Raw genomic sequence first — 20,769 nt, forward strand, 5'->3', positions numbered from 1 at the left:
ACAAAGGCTACTGTGCATGGTGAGGGAAGAATACAGACCTATTATGAAAGTTAGGACTGATGTATAACAGACTGAGTTCTGTGGTAAGATTTGTAAACATAATAGTACTGTATAGCCAATATGTTAAACAGAGGTTGACTCAAATAATGCATTTTGTGACTGTGACTACTGCATGCAGTTACCGTTAGTTATTTCATTCTGCACTGTTGAGGAAGCTTGAACTTGAAGTTGTACCGACTATAATGTTTCTGCCAGGTGTATTGCATGTGACAGTAAACACCTCGAACTTAAGCTATAGTTCAAGGTCGGAGTTTTGTTCCTGGGATTGTTGTTAAACGCTCTGGAGTTAAGAGACAAGACTTCAGCCCTGTTGTTAGGTATACGCTCACTACGCATAGTGTGTAGGGCAACACGTTAGGTATACACTCACTAGTGTGTAGGGCAACACGTTAGGTATACACTCACTACGCATAGTGTGTAGGGCAACACAATGAGCGAGGCAGCAAGCCCCTTTTTTCTTTTTTTCACGCGTTCCTCCTGCAACGCAACTTGCGTGCCTCCATCGCGGTGCTCTGCTCAGACACAGCTGTAGTTGCCCCTCCCTCTCTCTCCCGTCTCCACCGGCCTGGTAGTAGCAGAGTCACGTGTACTGTCAACTATTATTTTTACTATTTTTATTATTTATTAGTATTAATTATTTTGTTTTGAAACAAAGGAAATTAAATGAAGGAAACAGATGTTTAGAGGCTCCAGCATGATGCATCACTTGCAAAGTGGGGAAGTAGAAACATGGAGAGGAGATAGTGTGTTTTGGACAAACAGAAGTGGTGTTGATTTGTGTCAAATGGAGTCTGTATGGCTGAAGATAAATGAACACATGACGTCGGTGGGAGAGGAGTTATTGTGTGTTTTGGACAAACAGCGAACATGGTGTTGATTTGTGTCAGCTGAAGCTTCATCTCTTCCGGAGAGAGATGGAGATACTAAATCTCAGATAGAGAAACGTTGTTTGCATGCATGCATCGCTGCCTTGCATGCTCTGTGCTACTATGCCAAGTGACTGACAAGTATTGAGTCTGTCACTCACTTTGAGTGATTCATGGCGTTATTTTTCTGTTAAAATCCAAATATGTTAACTTAAGAACTCTGGACATAATATTAATTGTGCACACGTGTACAGTAGCCTATTGTATGTCAGACAGTCTGTCACCCCACAGTCAGACCCAATTTAGTTAGGCAACCAGAAGATAGTTGTGACAACGTCAGCTACAGCCCTGCAAGACTTAAATAAATCAGGTGAGACAATCTCAACACTAACTTTCCTGTACCTCATTTCACATGCCTGAGGAGCAAGACTTAATGAAGAATGATAGTACGGTAACAATTACGCCACGGTGTTCACATAAAAAGTTTAATTAAGGATATAAATGCCAAAACTGCATTCCACAGAACATGTCATAATCTTTTAAAAGCTTAGTGCCAAAACACTTGGTAGTGATGCGCCATCCTGTGAGAGGGTTATCTAATAGTCCAATAAACAGGCTGTACACTTAAAATCATGGATTCACAAGATCTGGCATTTATTGATTGCCCACAATTATCCCAAATTGAATGGTCATGTGATATACATATGAACAGCAAAGACATATATGAAAGCAAATACGACCTGTTACATCACGAATCAGATTCGATCATATCAGTCCGCAGATCGGTGGGGCCCCGCGAAGCGCAGGCCAGAGGGTTAGTCTGTCCTGGAGAATTCTGACGTGTCACTCTTTTTACCAGACACTATATAGAAATCCGTCTTGTCACTGAGTGACCTTGCTTGGGCACAGCTCGGCTGCACACTCTTAAAAGTAATGGTAACTGCTTAAAGGGTCTACTTTCCCCCATCAGTAGCCTATGTGATCATAATGAATTGAATACACAGGACCACAAAGGAAACAAGCGCCTGGAGGGATTTTTGTGTTATCCTTTTAACAATCACTGTAAACCGTACAATTTGCAAACTGTTAATAAAGTATTCAATCAATCTTCTCACGTTATCTCCTCACTTGCTCAATTGCTCCCTTGCTCGATTACTCACTGACATGCAATTCCGCACACGTGCTCAGCCTCACACCTGTTCACACCTTCCTACACAGTTGCTCTTGTAAAATGAACCTAATTACAATTCTACGCGTGTTCTTTGCAGGTGTGGACCTGGTTAATGGCGCAGATGTGCGTTCAGGGGGAACTATGCTTAATTTGCATAACTCTGCTGCGCCTAAGTTCTGACCATTAGGCATAGAGCCAGAACACGGTTAATATGTAGAAATGATGCCAGTGCTAAATACGGGGGGGTGAGTGTTTGCCTGTGTTTGTGTGTGTGTGGGTGTGTGTGTGTGTGTGTGTGTGGGGGGGGGGGGGGGGGGGGATCTCAGCGTGAGTCTGAAGAGAAACCAATGGGTCATGGTTTTGAGAGAACAACAGTCTTATCTGCAGGGCTCCAAAGTAAACTGAATCCTTTTCTCACTACAGTATGTAAACAGTGAAACCACTGCTGGTTGTGTTTATTTACATCTGGTTGAAGTTGAACAATACAAAGCATAGCGATTAAACCCGTGGAAGCCATGAAGTAATCCTACCATAACTCGGGACAGTAACAAAGAGTTGTTGTTTTGAACAAAATTGTCTGAATGGAGCCAGAGGTAGGACCCCACACAGGATATCACTTCTCTGTCAAGACATGGTGTGGCGATCAGTGTAATGACCCTGCCAGGCCAGCTCATAAAGCCTATTGACCCTTTCAAGTTTATGTCCTATAAATCAGGTCACACAGACTTGCTATACCAGCTTCAGTTAAGGAGCAGTAAAGCTGTCCAGCAAGCAGGGAAGATTGTGTCAGCACCTCTCAATCCCTAGTCACACTTCTCAGATCCCAGCGTCTGCCGTTCACTGTTAATCTGCATGCCATGCAATTTTGTTCTTAAACGCAAATGCTATTCACCTTATGATTTGACAAGTTGGTGAAATCTACCAATGATAGCACTGGTTTACACAGGACGCGCATAGGTGACAACTTGCCGCTCAGCTTGGCGACACTGTCAGCGAATGCGTAGAACCAGCAGCGTCAAAAAAAGATAAATATTGACATTGATCTTTGTTTATACAGTATAGAGTTATTATCCTGGCTAATATAGCGAGCTAGTGCTGCCTTGTAACCCAGTGTAGTGCTTATTTTTTTAACAAACCTTGTAGCCCCAAAGTAAAACAGATTTTTCACCATGCACATATACCAACCAGTCACGGTTTGACTGGTTGCTACAACTTGGTGAACACGCATGCACGCACACATACACAAAGTAGTTGCTTCCAACTACTTTACATTGCAGTGTTGGAGAGTGAAAGCCATACCATAAAACTGAAGGAAGGAAGTCAGAATATTTGTACACACTATAGCTACTGTATACTGTATAGCACTTCAAGTCTTTTCCACATCACAATCCTCTCAGAACACAAACAGACTACGGTATATTATTGTTAAATGTCATAACAATAGACCATATGGTTTTACTGATTTGTGGCATATGATGATGAATTATATTAAGAAATATCTGTTGTTTCTCTCTGCTCATTATAACGTGCCTTTGTGTTTTATACCCATGCCTCTGGGTCTTTCCTACACGCGTTTCATACAAATGCGTCCATTCCAAGGATGCTTGTGGTTCTCACGTTTTGTCTGGGGAAATCTTGAAAAATGCCAATCAGCACCAAAATTCAGGCTCACGAAAAGACAAACAGCAAAAGGCAAAAGAAGACACCGCAACATAATCCAGAAAAATAAAATAAATCAATAGCTGACGAAAGCTAAAGCACTGTAGGTCCTTTAGCTCATAACACATACAGTACAATAATTACTAGGGATTACAATGAAAACAAGGATATTGTGCAAGGAGCTGGTGGTCGCACGCGAAATGTGGTCCAATAGAATTCCATTGGAATTGAACTATATTGCTGGAGGTCTGGTCTCGCACACACAGCAGGACAATTTGACAACAATGATGGTCATCAATGGGTATTGGGTAATCCCCTTATAAAGCTCCCCTGCCTTGAATACTTTTGAACAACTATAGCTTGAATAACTGAACACGGGCATGATCCCATAATACATCCTACGTTTCTGCAAATACTTCTTGGAATACTTTGTTTGGTATAGAACCTATCCATGTTTATACCAGCTCGTGTAGTAACGCGACTCACAAGACTGTATCCTCTCTAAACTGAATGGACGGCAAGTAAATAACCTTGAGATCTGACTAGAATGTCAATATAACAACCTTCCGGACGGTTAGCTCAACTATCTGGGCACCTAGGCTGCCAAACCACCCGGATGGCGTGCCGCGGGTTCGTAATCCCGAGCACGGCGGCCTTTGCCGCGTGTCACCCCCCATCTCTCTCCCCCTTTCCTGTCTTACTGTTCCCTATCAATAAAGGCATAAAAAGCCCCAAAAACAAATCTTAAAAAGAATAATGTGTGATTGATGTCTAAGCACATTCAAAGACTTATTTGGGGATTATTTAAAAACGTCACTAAATCAGTTTATGTTTTATTTAGCTCCATAATCTCACATTTAGATTATGTATATTTATTTAGACATTTTCATGTCAATTACTTATGCTGTTATGGTTATTGAAAATTACACTCAGAGGTCATGCACGTCTACCCAGTGTACCCACAGTCCACACAGACAAAAAAACATTAAGGTTAAGTAAATACTATAGAACACAAATAATAAAGCCACAGCTTAAAGTAAACTATCAACATGGTAATAGATGCATTTTCAACACAATGCATGTGAACTTAAAGGTTAGCCAATGGAAGGACTATCTGTACCGAGTAGATCTCTAGACCTACTGCACATGTAAATAGTAATAATATTATGTAAATAGTTTTAAGAATATTGCTGCAATTTGTTTCAGAAAGCTTTAGGCCTATACCCTGTATATAACATGTACACATAACGACGCAATGTGACGTAGCTCTGTTTACACAATGCTGTACCACCTCCAACTGTACAGTATGTATGCTTTGATTGCTTTCACCATTTTCATCTGTTTTTATTATATGTTGACACTTGTTTTGGCAATGTAAAGTAAACGTATGTTTTCTCATGCCAATAGAGCTCCTTTGAATTGAATTGCATAGGAAGCAGCAAGAGTACAGATTAGACTGTGCTGACATAGCAGTTGTGTCTGCTCGATTGCCAGTACAAACTCAGACTAAGCAGCAGTAAAAAGAAATCTAACTGCTCCTCCTTTATACTATATATCCATCATCACCGATTTAACCTACGTAGGCCTGTATATAGCCAGTAACTGTTCCAGGCTGGCAAAGGCTGCTAAAAAGTAGAGAGACAAATATGAGCTGGCTGCTAAGAGAAATGTATTGATCCAGAAAACAAGTCAACCAATACAACGTGTATCAAATCAGTTCAAGAGTAATGACTTTAAGAACTGCTCTGTCAATCATGAAGGATGAGGAAAGACCTTCAATACTATACATTTGAATACATGCACATGCAGGACGTGACGTCGGAATCCCCTTCGTGTTTGAGTAAATGGTCACGCCCACCTCATGACTTTGCAGGACTCTGGGGGACGATGATAAATATCAGGTTGCAACTCGAACAGGGCTATGTCGGCTAAGCGAACTTCGCAACTCGACACAACACTCAGTGGTGTCTCTTGTGGCTCAAGTTCACTTGAGACGGCGCCCCTCTGTTATTGCAGTCTAAAACTGTACTTTGTCCCCTAGTAGGAATTGATGCTCCATTAAGACAAATCTCCTCCAGCATTATTTTATAATGATGTAATTTTATGTTATGACTCCAACAGTATAACAATGCTGCATGGCTGTGGAGCTGTCCTTAAAGAACACCCATTTGTGTGACATACTGTTTTGCAACCTAGCCTACATTGTGTTTGATTGCTGCCAAAGCACACAAGTAAAAGACCAGACTCTGGCTGGAGAGAAATGTGATTTATGATTTCATAATTGTTAGAAGGCCAGGGAGATGCGTGTCTCCTTGGGAGGGACATTTCATACCAATCCAGGACATCTTTACGTCCCCTCCAGTTGACTGTCAGCAGCCACTCCATGATTCATCACGGCTCCGCCAGTAGCTGTGTAGCGACATTCTTACGGTGTGGCTTTGTAGGAGGCGCCGAGGCAGTCGGTCTGTGTGTATGTGTGTGTGTTTGGAGCTAATCTCGCAAACAGTTGTACTGATCAGTGCCAAAATTTTTTGTTTTTGTAAGCATGCATGCTCTGCTATTGCAAGCATGCATGCGTGTGTGCGTTGTTTATCCTATTTCTTTAAGACACATTTCCAAACAACAATTTTCCATTCCCAGTTATTATTCAGCAAAGACTGAAACAAACATGATGCCGATTATATAGGGATTATGGGTATCTAGTCTGAAGACAGGAGCACTTGAGTCTCTGTTTCGACTCGCCCTGGTTCACTCCCACTGTGCATACTCATCCATCACTCACACCAGCAGCTTAATTCTTGCCCGTCATTCGGCAGGAATCCAGGCCACACTTTAAATCAGGTGTGGGCGACCTTTTCGGCACATGATCACTTAAGCAATTTTCCAAGGCTGGCATCATCACCCAGTGCCAGCCAGTGAAAAGTAGTATCATTGCTTTTAAGTCTTATTATAGCATAGTAACGCGTTCGGTAGGATTTTGGCTTATTTGGGTTCCATCTTCCTGCCTACGTACATGTAGGCTAGTAGGATGCTAGGCTACTTGGCTGCCAGTCTGTAGTTCGTAAGTTTGCTTGTCAGTGACACTGGTGTGTACTGTGTATACTGTCACTGCAGTACACCACCTTCCATCTCAGCACACAAAGTCATATACATGACATGACACAGCCTACCTTTTTCACTTCACTCGAGTGACGAGTCGTTTTGTTTGTGAGGGAAGTGGCTGTGCAGTGCACTCAACTACATAGGCTACATGTGTCCGTCTTGTTTATGTTTGGTTTCCAACTTTCCATCCATTGTGTGTATAATTCGACTGCAGTGTGACTACAGTGTGTGTGTGTGTGTTTGTGTGTGTGTGTGTGTGTGTGTGTGTGTGTGTGTGTGTGTGTGTGTGTGTGTATGTGTGTTGGGAGAGACGATAGAGATTGATAAAGAGCGGGGGAGACGCGCTGTGCGCTCTGATCGAGACGGTTATTTTTTTAATTAATTAGAAACAAATGGTCCGAATGTTCACTCGGAAATTCCTGCCGAAGTTCGAGTCCTAAAATAAGGGCTAGGGTACAGCCTTAGTGTGTATACTGTCACTGCAGTACACCACCTTCCATCTCTCTACTATCTTTGACTTGTCACAACTCTTCTACTCTATGGCTCTGGATCGGCGTTGGTATTATTATTATTTGTCGTTAGAAAATGTTCGGGTGTTCTGATCTGATAGCCGCCTCCCCTCCCCTCACGTCAAAACAGTTCTTAATGTTTACATCTTACTTGACGAGAAGACATGTGGACATATCCTTATGGAACCAGGGAGAGGGGAAAAACACCACGAGAGTGACGAGTGATCAGTCAAACATGTGTTCTCTCCGCATTAAATAAAGAATCTGTCTATGCGATCTGACCATTATTATTTTGATTACACTGTCATGCTCGTTTGAGGACAGGTAGAGAGCAGAGCATACATGTGTTTGGGAATGTTGCTGAAGGTTATATTTTGTCAGCTGACACCCAAATCAAAGAAACCATACAGCGTGTATTAAATTATTTGATATCTCCAACAGTCAATGCACTGCAAGGCTACAATGGAAGCATAATTCTGACGGCCTGCGGTAGAATGGACAAGTTAGTGTGGTATCTGGAACCACAATTCACATTAATATAGCTTAAATAACTGTTTATAGTGTGACAATACATTGTCTCTCAGCTCGGCAAACATGTCATGACACAGAGTCCTTAGCGGGCTAGGAATCTCAGAATAGCCAGTGGCCACTAACTTGATGACCACAAACAAATGGTTGGGGGTTGTTATACATGTTAGGACACCTTCCTACCTTATATGGGGACAATTTGGGATAAAGGGGGTTTGGGAAACCTGAGAGACCATGCACCTTTGCATTTCCCTTTGATGTCTTTGTTCTGATCTGTATGAAGCCTACTAAAATGTCTGTAACAGTGTGTTAAGCCCACCACACACCGGCTGCGTCCCCCGCGCGTCGCCGCGCGGCGGACACAGCCGCCTCCATTATTTTCAATGAACCTATCGCACACCGGCTGCGTTCGACGCGCGCTGGCGCGCGGTCACGCCTCGCCTGCCACGCCGATGCACCGCTGTTCTATTTTCAGGCGTTGCCGCGCGGCCTCCACCCGGCTATCCGTGGGCGTGGCAATGGAATATAGTCAACAAAACTCCCCAGCCGCGTGGTAGCGCGCCGCGTCCTGTTGGTGTTGCCGTGCGGCTATGGCGCGCGGCAACACTGTGCCGCGGCGGTCGCAGACGGTGTGTGTCGGGCTTCAATCTCCGGACGCTGTGAGGCTGCTGGGTACATGCATGGGTCTCAGGGCCCATGGCTGTGATGCTGTGTTTTGTGCTCTCTGCAAATAAATGGAACTCCGGAACAACTTTCATTTGCCTGTCTGCTGTCGACTTCATTCTCCGTATTTTTGCCTTAGTGTTTTAGTCTAAAGGCTCATACATAGTCTAGATTTTCGGTGGTTAGGTGACCACCGAACTACAACATGACGTCACGAGCCGCGGTGAAGAGAAAACCACCGCCACCGCTCCAGCCCTTCTCTGTTTTTACTCACCACCGCTCAACGTTATTTCAGCTCCGGTGGTCACCTCACCACCGAAAATCCAGACTATGAATAGGCCTTTAGTCTTTGTGTCTGTGTATGGGCTATAGAGGAGAGAAAACAGTCTTCTCTCTCTTTATAGCTCATATACTTCATTAGGGTATAAAAATGGACAGGGCAGATCCATTACTGTTGTGGATCAAGGTTATGTTATTTTGACACCCAAACCATAGGCCTACAGTGTTTATTTAATTATTATCTATAATGGTATATGTCTCCACAGTGAGGCTGGAAAATGTAGCCTCGCAACTAGCTTACTGGTAGGCAGGAAAATGGCAACCAGAATAACCCATTCTGAGGGAAACTCCTCCCTATGCACTGGCCCTATACATACGACTAGCTGGGGAGAAAGTTAATTCTACTTACCAGACAATAACTATAATTTAATAAATAATCATTTACAATAGTTTCCCCCCCACAAAACGTACAGTAGGCATGATTATCCCCAGTGGTTACTCCCAGAGCGCTTCCGATTAATGCATTTAGTAATGCATAAAATTCTTACGGGGGAGGATGCCCCCAGAGCCCCCTACAGGGACTAATCTCTTCTTAAACAATGACTGGAGAAGAGGAGCTTAACACTGCACGCAAGAAGGTCTGGAGAACACATCAACAACATCAGTGCCAAGTTTCAAACTGCAGACTGCAGTTGGAACCTCATTCCTTCCGCATCCACCTCAGAGGAATTTCCACTTGTCTCTGTGTCAGCTTTTAACTTCACTCTTACATAACCACGACCACTCAGTCTGAAAGGTCCACAAATTGCTGCGTCTCCGATCTGATAAAACTCTGATGTATTGGGTCAAATCTCGACAGAGGAGGAGAAGGTTGCTGTCTGTATAAAACAGTTTCTGATTAATGACCTGTTTCGGTTTTCCAAGCTAATCATTTAACCCATGTGTTATGTTGCGATTATCTTGACTGATGTATAATACCATTTTTGAAAACCCACATTAGATTTGCTGACAGAAGAGGTCAGCTTATCTCCTAAACAGGAGAACTGCAGCTGAGGAAATAAACAAACAGGGGAATGGAGACTTGGAGACTAATTTATACATTGTCGTCCGCATGGCTGAGGCCTTATGGCCATGTCATGCGCTGAAAATAACTGATTTTCAAATGGAAAATGCTACGCATGTAGTTTGGCAAGCAAGAGTCGTACAAAAAAGTATAAATAGGCTTTAGCATCAGCAAGGCAGAAAGCATACCATGTACACTACAGCAGGCTCCAACAGAATAGCCTAAACGCATGCAGTTTTGATAACAACAGACCTGAATCCTTCCACGGCTGCTTATGCAGTAAAATCCACAATATTAATTTAACTCTGGGAGTGTACAAATGGATAAAATGAATTCAGAAAGTTTGACTGTGTCATTTGTATTTGGGCCTTTCTTTGCGTCTTTGCTCCTGAATCATCTTCCACGTTGTATCTATAAACAGCATTTCCCTGTTGAGTCTATAGTTTGCAAAGTACACTGTTCTTAAAGGGATTGTGACATTTAAAACACATTTTTGTAGATTTTTTGGCTTTTTTGGCTTTTCTTGACATCAATTTCACACAAAAAAACGAAGTTTGAACATTCAGTGTATTCTCTGCTGTCTGGACTCTTGTGAATAATTATGCAAAAATGTCTCATCTGGTTGGACGGCAGGGATATACGTAGATCCCGGCTAAACCTCCGCCCCCTCCACTCTGCTCCCTGCCTAGTGCCTACCCTCTCTTCTCCGCTTCCTCATTGTCAACCGCGACTTTGTTTCTTTGTAATACTTACTAATAATGTCTTCTAGAGAAAAATGTATCTGCTCTGTTGTTGGCTGTGGATACCAACTTACACTGGATACCAACTGGCCTAGATGACTCTTTTATTTTTGACGACGTTCCTACCACGTTGTCAAAGAAGCGCATCTTGGGTTGACAGGAAAGGGGGAATTACCGACATCTACAGGCTAAAATAATGTGTTTTTCCATGGCTTCTCAGGATGAACTTTACACATGCACAAACACTCGTGTCAAGAAATACTGGAGTGGAGTTGAGTGTTCAAACTTTTTAGACACGTTTGAAGGACCATGGCCAAGACTTTTAATGTTGTTAAAATTATGTTATAAATCATGTCATAATACCTTTAAAGTTGTTGAATATTCCACCATTTGGGTTTCAGTCACTGAACTGCATCTCTTTTCCAGACTACAGGTATTTGTATAATCACTGCCCCGGACCTGAGTGGAATGTCATGTGTAGAGGCTGCTGTGAGTACGACGTCATCCGCTGCAGATGCCACATCCAAGGGACCCCTGTTGGCTACGCTGTACCTTGCTGTCGCAATGCCATCAATGAATGTGACCCCTGCATTATCCACCCAGGTAAGACTACATACTGCAGTCAGCAACACGTGGCCATGGTAATGGGCAACGCAATGGGAAAATGGTAAAAGTAAACCAAATATAAGAACAAGATGTTTGGGCAGAATGTCCTCGTTTATCCATAAGAGTGCACCGTAGAGAGGACCCTATAGCTGGAGCCCTCATCCTAGTGCACCCTATAGAGGACCCTATAGCTGGAGCCCTCATCCTAGTGCACCCTATAGAGGACCCTATAGCTGGAGCCCTCATCCTAGTGCACCCTATAGAGGACCCTATAGCTGGAGCCCTCATCCTAGTGCACCCTATAGAGGATCCTATAGCTGGAGCCCTCATCCTAGTGCACCCTAGAGAGGATCCTATAGCTGGAGCCCTCATCCTAGTGCACCCTATAGAGGATCCTATAGCTGGAGCCCTCATCCTAGTGCACCCTATAGAGGATCCTATAGCTGGAGCCCTCATCCTAGTGCACCCTAGAGAGGATCCTATAGCTGGAGCCCTCATCCTAGTGCACCCTAGAGAGGATCCTATAGCTGGAGCCCTCATCCTAGTGCACCCTATAGAGGACCCTATAGCTGGAGCCCTCATCCTAGTGCACCCTATAGAGGACCCTATAGCTGGAGCCCTCATCCTAGTGCACCCTATAGAGGACCCTATAGCTGGAGCCCTCATCCTAGTGCACCCTATAGAGGATCCTATAGCTGGAGCCCTCATCCTAGTGCACCCTAGAGAGGATCCTATAGCTGGAGCCCTCATCCTAGTGCACCCTATAGAGGATCCTATAGCTGGAGCCCTCATCCTAGTGCACCCTATAGAGGACCCTATAGCTGGAGCCCTCATCCTAGTGCACCCTAGAGAGGATCCTATAGCTGGAGCCCTCATCCTAGTGCACCCTATAGAGGACCCTATAGCTGGAGCCCTCATCCTAGTGCACCCTAGAGAGGATCCTATAGCTGGAGCCCTCATCCTAGTGCACCCTAGAGAGGATCCTATAGCTGGAGCCCTCATCCTAGTGCACCCTATAGAGGACCCTATAGCTGGAGCCCTCATCCTAGTGCACCCTATAGAGGACCCTATAGCTGGAGCCCTCATCCTAGTGCACCCTATAGAGGACCCTATAGCTGGAGCCCTCATCCTAGTGCACCCTATAGAGGACCCTATAGCTGGAGCCCTCATCCTAGTGCACCCTATAGAGGATCCTATAGCTGGAGCCCTCATCCTAGTGCACCCTAGAGAGGATCCTATAGCTGGAGCCCTCATCCTAGTGCACCCTATAGAGGATCCTATAGCTGGAGCCCTCATCCTAGTGCACCCTATAGAGGATCCTATAGCTGGAGCCCTCATCCTAGTGCACCCTAGAGAGGATCCTATAGCTGGAGCCCTCATCCTAGTGCACCCTAGAGAGGATCCTATAGCTGGAGCCCTCATCCTAGTGCACCCTATAGAGGACCCTATAGCTGGAGCCCTCATCCTAGTGCACCCTATAGAGGACCCTATAGCTGGAGCCCTCATCCTAGTGCACCCTATAGAGGACCCTATAGCTGGAGCCCTCATCCTAGTGCACCCTATAGAGGATCCTATAGCTGGAGCCCTCATCCTAGTGCACCCTAGAGAGGATCCTATAGCTGGAGCCCTCATCCTAGTGCACCCTATAGAGGATCCTATAGCTGGAGCCCTCATCCTAGTGCACCCTATAGAGGACCCTATAGCTGGAGCCCTCATCCTAGTGCACCCTATAGAGGACCCTATAGCTGGAGCCCTCATCCTAGTGCACCCTATAGAGGATCCTATAGCTGGAGCCCTCATCCTAGTGCACCCTAGAGAGGATCCTATAGCTGGAGCCCTCATCCTAGTGCACCCTATAGAGGATCCTATAGCTGGAGCCCTCATCCTAGTGCACCCTATAGAGGATCCTATAGCTGGAGCCCTCATCCTAGTGCACCCTAGAGAGGATCCTATAGCTGGAGCCCTCATCCTAGTGCACCCTAGAGAGGATCCTATAGCTGGAGCCCTCATCCTAGTGCACCCTATAGAGGACCCTATAGCTGGAGCCCTCATCCTAGTGCACCCTATAGAGGACCCTATAGCTGGAGCCCTCATCCTAGTGCACCCTATAGAGGATCCTATAGCTGGAGCCCTCATCCTAGTGCACCCTAGAGAGGATCCTATAGCTGGAGCCCTCATCCTAGTGCACCCTATAGAGGATCCTATAGCTGGAGCCCTCATCCTAGTGCACCCTATAGAGGACCCTATAGCTGGAGCCCTCATCCTAGTGCACCCTAGAGAGGATCCTATAGCTGGAGCCCTCATCCTAGTGCACCCTATAGAGGATCCTATAGCTGGAGCCCTCATCCTAGTGCACCCTAGAGAGGATCCTATAGCTGGAGCCCTCATCCTAGTGCACCCTAGAGAGGACCCTATAGCTGGAGCCCTCATCCTAGTGCACCCTATAGAGGACCCTATAGCTGGAGCCCTCATCCTAGTGCACCCTATAGAGGACCCTATAGCTGGAGCCCTCATCCTAGTGCACCCTATAGAGGATCCTATAGCTGGAGCCCTCATCCTAGTGCACCCTAGAGAGGATCCTATAGCTGGAGCCCTCATCCTAGTGCACCCTATAGAGGACCCTATAGCTGGAGCCCTCATCCTAGTGCACCCTAGAGAGGACCCTATAGCTGGAGCCCTCATCCTAGTGCACCCTAGAGAGGATCCTATAGCTGGAGCCCTCATCCTAGTGCACCCTATAGAGGACCCTATAGCTGGAGCCCTCATCCTAGTGCACCCTAGAGAGGATCCTATAGCTGGAGCCCTCATCCTAGTGCACCCTAGAGAGGATCCTATAGCTGGAGCCCTCATCCTAGTGCACCCTATAGAGGACCCTATAGCTGGAGCCCTCATCCTAGTGCACCCTAGAGAGGACCCTATAGCTGGAGCCCTCATCCTAGTGCACCCTAGAGAGGATCCTATAGCTGGAGCCCTCATCCTAGTGCACCCTATAGAGGACCCTATAGCTGGAGCCCTCATCCTAGTGCACCCTATAGAGGATCCTATAGCTGGAGCCCTCATCCTAGTGCACCCTAGAGAGGATCCTATAGCTGGAGCCCTCATCCTAGTGCACCCTATAGAGGACCCTATAGCTGGAGCCCTCATCCTAGTGCACCCTAGAGAGGACCCTATAGCTGGAGCCCTCATCCTAGTGCACCCTAGAGAGGATCCTATAGCTGGAGCCCTCATCCTAGTGCACCCTATAGAGGACCCTATAGCTGGAGCCCTCATCCTAGTGCACCCTAGAGAGGATCCTATAGCTGGAGCCCTCATCCTAGTGCACCCTAGAGAGGATCCTATAGCTGGAGCCCTCATCCTAGTGCACCCTATAGAGGACCCTATAGCTGGAGCCCTCATCCTAGTGCACCCTAGAGAGGACCCTATAGCTGGAGCCCTCATCCTAGTGCACCCTAGAGAGGATCCTATAGCTGGAGCCCTCATCCTAGTGCACCCTATAGAGGACCCTATAGCTGGAGCCCTCATCCTAGTGCACCCTAGAGAGGATCCTATAGCTGGAGCCCTCATCCTAGTGCACCCTAGAGAGGATCCTATAGCTGGAGCCCTCATCCTAGTGCACCCTAGAGAGGACCCTATAGCTGGAGCCCTCATCCTAGTGCACCCTAGAGAGGACCCTATAGCTGGAGCCCTCATCCTAGTGCACCCTAGAGAGGACCCTATAGCTGGAGCCCTCATCCTAGTGCACCCTATAGAGGACCCTATAGCTGGAGCCCTCATCCTAGTGCACCCTATAGAGGATCCTATAGCTGGAGCCCTCATCCTAGTGCACCCTAGAGAGGACCCTATAGCTGGAGCCCTCATCCTAGTGCACCCTAGAGAGGACCCTATAGCTGGAGCCCTCATCCTAGTGCACCCTAGAGAGGACCCTATAGCTGGAGCCCTCATCCTAGTGCACCCTATAGAGGACCCTATAGCTGGAGCCCTCATCCTAGTGCACCCTATAGAGGATCCTATAGCTGGAGCCCTCATCCTAGTGCACCCTAGAGAGGATCCTATAGCTGGAGCCCTCATCCTAGTGCACCCTATAGAGGATCCTATAGCTGGAGCCCTCATCCTAGTGCACCCTAGAGAGGACCCTATAGCTGGAGCCCTCATCCTAGTGCACCCTATAGAGGATCCTATAGCTGGAGCCCTCATCCTAGTGCACCCTATAGAGGATCCTATAGCTGGAGCCCTCATCCTAGTGCACCCTAGAGAGGATCCTATAGCTGGAGCCCTCATCCAGTGCCATTTTGTCAAAACAAACTAATATTAGCTAGACCAGTGGTTCCCAAACATTTTCATGTCAAGGATCCCCAAATTGACACAAATTAGCCCGTGGACACCCCATTTGAAAAGAGATGTCAGAGACCCCCATAAGAGAAGATTTTTACGGCTGCTGCAGCAGTGATTCTCAACCCGTTTCATTTTTATATGCATTAGTCTACGGACCCCCATCTAATGGCATTTCTATCTCTGGGACCCCCAATTTATATTGTAAAATCAATGTTGTTAATTTAACTCTGAGAGTGTACAAATGGAACCAAATGGACCCCTTACACACTCTCAGAGTTACAGACCCATAAGGGTCCATTTAGTTCAAAACTATCATTTAGCTGTGGACCCCCTGGAACTCCTTCAAGGACCCCTGGGGGTCCCAGGACCCCACTTTGGGAACCATTGAGCTAGACTACACTACAACTATATTTCACTACCAGGACTCACTAATCATGGGTACTATTTGGTGGTACTGTCAACTTGCCATCATTTATTTTTTATTTTTCCCTTTTTCTCCCAATTTAGTTGTCCGTTGGTCATGGCTGAACAGGAGCCATGACCAACCTCAATGAGTCACTAGTGTAGCAAATCGAGTGGCAAAGTGAGTTTAACGTTGTTTAATGCAATCAGATAGGACTTTTCTGTTTGGATGTCTGGGCTGTCATGGGCAGAAAGTAGTTTTTCCCACTTAATAGGCGTTCCTGCATAACTTCTAGGTATGATGATGATGTCACGTGTTGTGCATACCCTCTGTCATTTCTAAAGAGAAAAATATAATACTGTCTTATATATACATATAAATCTGATGATTGTAGCCAGCCCATGTCCACATTTCCATCTCTGGTCTTTTAAAAGCCTGCCAGGTTGCTGGCAGACTAAAGTACCATCTATCATCATTCTATACTGATGTTTAAATTCTAGTACAAGTGGTCTAATGGGAAACCTTTTTTTTCTTCATTTTCCTTGATGTAGAATGTGTCTGGGCCAGTTTTACACAAGATTCTTCCTTCCAAAGTATTGACAGACATTCAGACATACTGTTAGAGAGGAAAACATTACAACAGGAATTTAGAAATGTTGCTGGAATTTTGAAATGGAATGGTTTGTGTTTTGTGTATGTGTACTGTGTGTGTGTGTGTGTGTGTGTGTGTGTGTGTGTGTGTGTGTGTGTGTGTGTGTGTGCGTGCGTGCGTGCGTCTGTCTGTGTGTGCACTGTGCGTGTGTGTGTGCGTGTGCACTGTGCATGTACATGTGTGTGCGTGTTGGTGTATGTACAGACATGATATTGGCACAACAGGGATGCAAACACATGCTCTCAAAGTCACACTCCTTAAATTTAAAGTATAACATGTTATTTCTTTTTTCTTTTTAAAGAAGAAAAAACACCTGGCCACAGGAAGTATGTCATGTTTTCTTTGCAGGTCACATGTGCTCACATTTTTTGTAATGCATTTATGGGGGGAAACAGCTGTTCATAATCAAAATAATACCTATTCATTGGGTTTTGCCGTAAAACACTGTAATGTGTTACTGTTAAAGAGCCCGTAGTGCACTCATAAATCCCCCTGCCTAGATTACTGACGGCACGTGTTTTCGCAGTGACATTTGACAGTGTTGGAGACTTTGGCTAGTCTTGTCTTGTTTAAGCTTACACGTGCTTATGATGATGTTCTCCGGATGTTTCTGTGCCCATAACGGGGTCTGGGGTCACCATATAGAGAAGCCACAAAGTGAATATCCATCTTTCCAAGTAGCGACGATGGAGCGTCGTCTTCCGCAATTCTATTTCAGGAAGCAGCCATGTGTTCATGCCGTTATCGTTTTAGTGGCAGGGGAGCCTGATGAGTTTCACAGCACTGATGTAAAGGAAACATGGCAGTCTGGGTAAGGAGGCCGCCGGGGTCCATAGTTGTTCGGAAAGAGTGTTGTCAACACTAAGACAGGATCGCCACTCTGGGGACTGCCCATAAGTCAGACATTGCGTTAGTCAGACTTGGGTGGTTAGGATAGGGTTTGGGATAGTGTTAGTAATGGTCTGAGTAACGGGAGGTCGAACCAATGTTCCAGTGCTCATCTGAGCTTTGAATTCTTGACTGCGTCTCCTTGCCTAACCTAGTTTATTTGTTTCTCTCTCTCTCTCTCTGTCTTTCTCAGGTTGCAGTATATTTGAGAATTGTAAGCGCTGTAACAATGGGACCTGGGGTCCCAGAGATGACTTCTTCATTAATGGAAAATACTGCACTGAGTGCCGACCTGGCTGGTCTGGTGGAGATTGTATGAGTATGTGTTCCTCATTCAACTAATGATCGCATCATGTGAGATTTTGTCTAAAATATTCCTCTGTTGTGTTTTTGGGTCCTCTTGGAGAGTTTCCATAAGCCCAGGAGGAGTTAAATATCAGAAGATGAAATGACAGAGGAGGGGATGTTCTCGTATATGATGTCAAGACATCCAATAACATTTGGGCACTGATTATAACTTTCACAATATGCAAATATAGTTTCCATATGCCCAGGAGGAGTTCAATATCAGAAGATGAAATGACAGGGATGTTCTCGTACATGATGTCAGGACATCCAATAACATTTGGGCACTGATTATAACTTTCACAGTATGCAAATATAGTGCCGTGGGGTGCAGGGGAAAGGCAAGGCAGTTTTATTTGTATAGCACATTTCAACACTGCAATTAAATATGCTTTACACAGAACATCAAGCAAAGGAAGCACAAATATACAATGGCATTTAGGATGCATAAAATTAACAGTTACAGTGCAGGAGAAATAAAAAATAAAACATTAAAAGTAACTCAAAGCCAAGGCAGCAGCAAACAGAAAGGTCTTAAGTTGTGTTTTAAAAGAAATAAGAGTGGCAGCAGACCTGCAGTTTTCTGGGACTTTGTTCCAGATACTGTATGTGGTAAATGCTGCTTCCCCACGCTTATGTTTGGTTTTAGGGACAGAAAAGGCAGACCTTTCCCAGATGACCTGAGAGATATGGATGGTTGATAATAATCGCACAAGATCAGAAATGTATTTTGGCCCGGCCTAAACCATTCAAAGCTTTATAGACCAACAGTAACATTTGGAAATCAATTATTTGACACATGGAGACATTTCTGAAACCTGGAAAGCATTTGTGCCTTTGCTGCTAGAATTGAATGTATGTTGTTTGGTATTTTATAATGCATCTACCTTGAATATAATTGTGTTTTAGCAGGAATGGTAACTACAGTAACTGCACACACAGATCACCAAAATAATAATCAAAATATAATTAAATAGTGGCTTAAATTACAGCATTTGTACCATGGTACATTCCCGGTTGGAATTTCCATTCCATAGGTGGAATAAGCTCTCTTTTAGAACTTCTGTGTCTCTGTTCCAGAGTGTGGGGGAGTGATCCGCAAACGACAGGGCCACCTGGTGCTTGAGAGTTACCCCACCGACGCCCGCTGTGAGTGGACCTTAAACGTGGACCGTCCCTTCACCATAGATTTCAGGTCAGTCACTGCTTTTATTATAGTCCTTTAGTTTTTACATGTATTGTACAGTATGTACGTGCTGGTCCCATAGAGTCATGGATAATTGTGCTCCAGCATCTATTACAGAAATGGAAAACCAAGAAGTTGCACCTTCTTGTTACGTCTTGTTTCCGGGGCTTAAAATATCACCAAAAACAAACAAGCATGATCCATCAAAAATGGTAAATCAATTAAAGCAAAATGGTTGTTTGGAAGCGACAAGTAAAAGCAAGAAATGTGTTCTTGGTATCAATTCCTAACATTTTAACTCAGACCTAAACCCTATTTTATTCTTTCGATCTACAAGCTATCTTATATCTGACATTCTTTTAATTTTCTTAAGGTAAAATATACAACCTATGACATAGTAGTTTTAAACTAAATATTGAGCTGTTGAACACCAGTTATATTACTAGTGTTGGAAGAACTGGTTAACAGGGAGCAAAGAATGCACTTTTTCCACAAGTGAAATTCAGATTGATGCAGGTTTTTCTGTTTTCTGACATGAATGGATCTGTTTCAGCGATCTTTGTTGTCCATCTGTAATGGTAATTAATGGCGCTCTCCGTTCATTCAAATTTCCACCCTGTGTTGGACATGGACTGAATTGTGAGCTTATATAAACCCTTGAGGAAAGTTATTACTTTTCAGTCACGTGAAATGTTCTATTTCTATCACTTTCTCCATTACATAATTATTTTTATAAGCAGGGTTTTGTGGGGTTTTTAATGATATACTGTAATATGCTTGAATTCAGGCTGAGTCTGCAGTACATATAGTCTAATGGTTTGTTATGCATTAAAGACGTATATATTTATTTACAACTTTTCCCATATAAAGCTTAGCTTTAAATTTCACAACCATGAAGAACCGTGACACGCATAGAGAATCATGCCAAAAGCGTGTCTCTAAAAAAACTATTAATAACTTCCACAAGTAAATAATATGTTTATGATTTTCTTTTGTAGAAGAAAAAAAAACACTAAATGAACTAGTGCTGTTCTGTGTAACTTGTTATGTTCAGAGATGGACTCATGGAAAGAAATAGGTTTTGGCCCTTGTCTCAGAGGACTTGTTGGCTGTACCATCCTGTATTCATTATTTGGTACTTACTCTCACTTTTCCAATATCCTTAATGATGGCTTGTAGTATACACGTGCAGCAGACAAAATATTTACCAAATTACAAGCACAGTGGGAGCTTCTAGAGACTAAAACCTAGCATTAGTTCTTCTCATTAGGGCCTATAGGCCGACTTGACCCGAGGGTCTGTCTTTGATAGAACTACAAGACTTGGTATCATGCTGGTAGTATGCTTAGTATACTTTAGTCTGTAGGTACAGTATGCATTTACCATTTACTGATGATATAGTGACAACTGACAAGGATCAAATGTCAAGGTTCTACTTATTATATGGTGTCATACTTGGTGTTAAAGCCTTCTCTCTATAGCCTATACGAGTATACAGTAATACCCACATGCATCCTTTGTTTCCCTTTCAATGTCTATCCAAAAACATTATTCTACTGTACTGCAGGTAGAAGTATTTTTCTTGTTTCTTGTGTACATGTTCTGCACAGTGCACACAGACGTCCTCATTCTCTGACGTGGAATCCAGCTGGCAGCATTCCAATGAAACCAAACATCTCATTGCAATTTACAATTTAGCAGATACTCTAAATCGAGA

General features: G+C 44.4%; 1 protein-coding gene across 1 annotated transcript in view; it reads left to right on the top strand.

The window, feature by feature from the left end:
- Positions 1 to 20,769, top strand: part of pamr1b (peptidase domain containing associated with muscle regeneration 1b) — a 40,231-nt gene that overhangs the window by 5,947 nt on the left and 13,515 nt on the right. Inside the window, exons 2-4 of the mRNA XM_083763359.1 lie at positions 11,067 to 11,243; positions 17,715 to 17,840; positions 18,947 to 19,061. Of these exons, the coding sequence (XP_083619485.1) occupies positions 11,067 to 11,243; positions 17,715 to 17,840; positions 18,947 to 19,061 (418 nt within the window). The remainder of the gene's footprint in view (positions 1 to 11,066; positions 11,244 to 17,714; positions 17,841 to 18,946; positions 19,062 to 20,769) is intronic.

This window comes from Protomyctophum parallelum (assembly GCF_964188405.1).
Source record: "Protomyctophum parallelum genome assembly, chromosome: 4".
Lineage (NCBI taxonomy): Eukaryota > Metazoa > Chordata > Actinopteri > Myctophiformes > Myctophidae > Protomyctophum > Protomyctophum parallelum.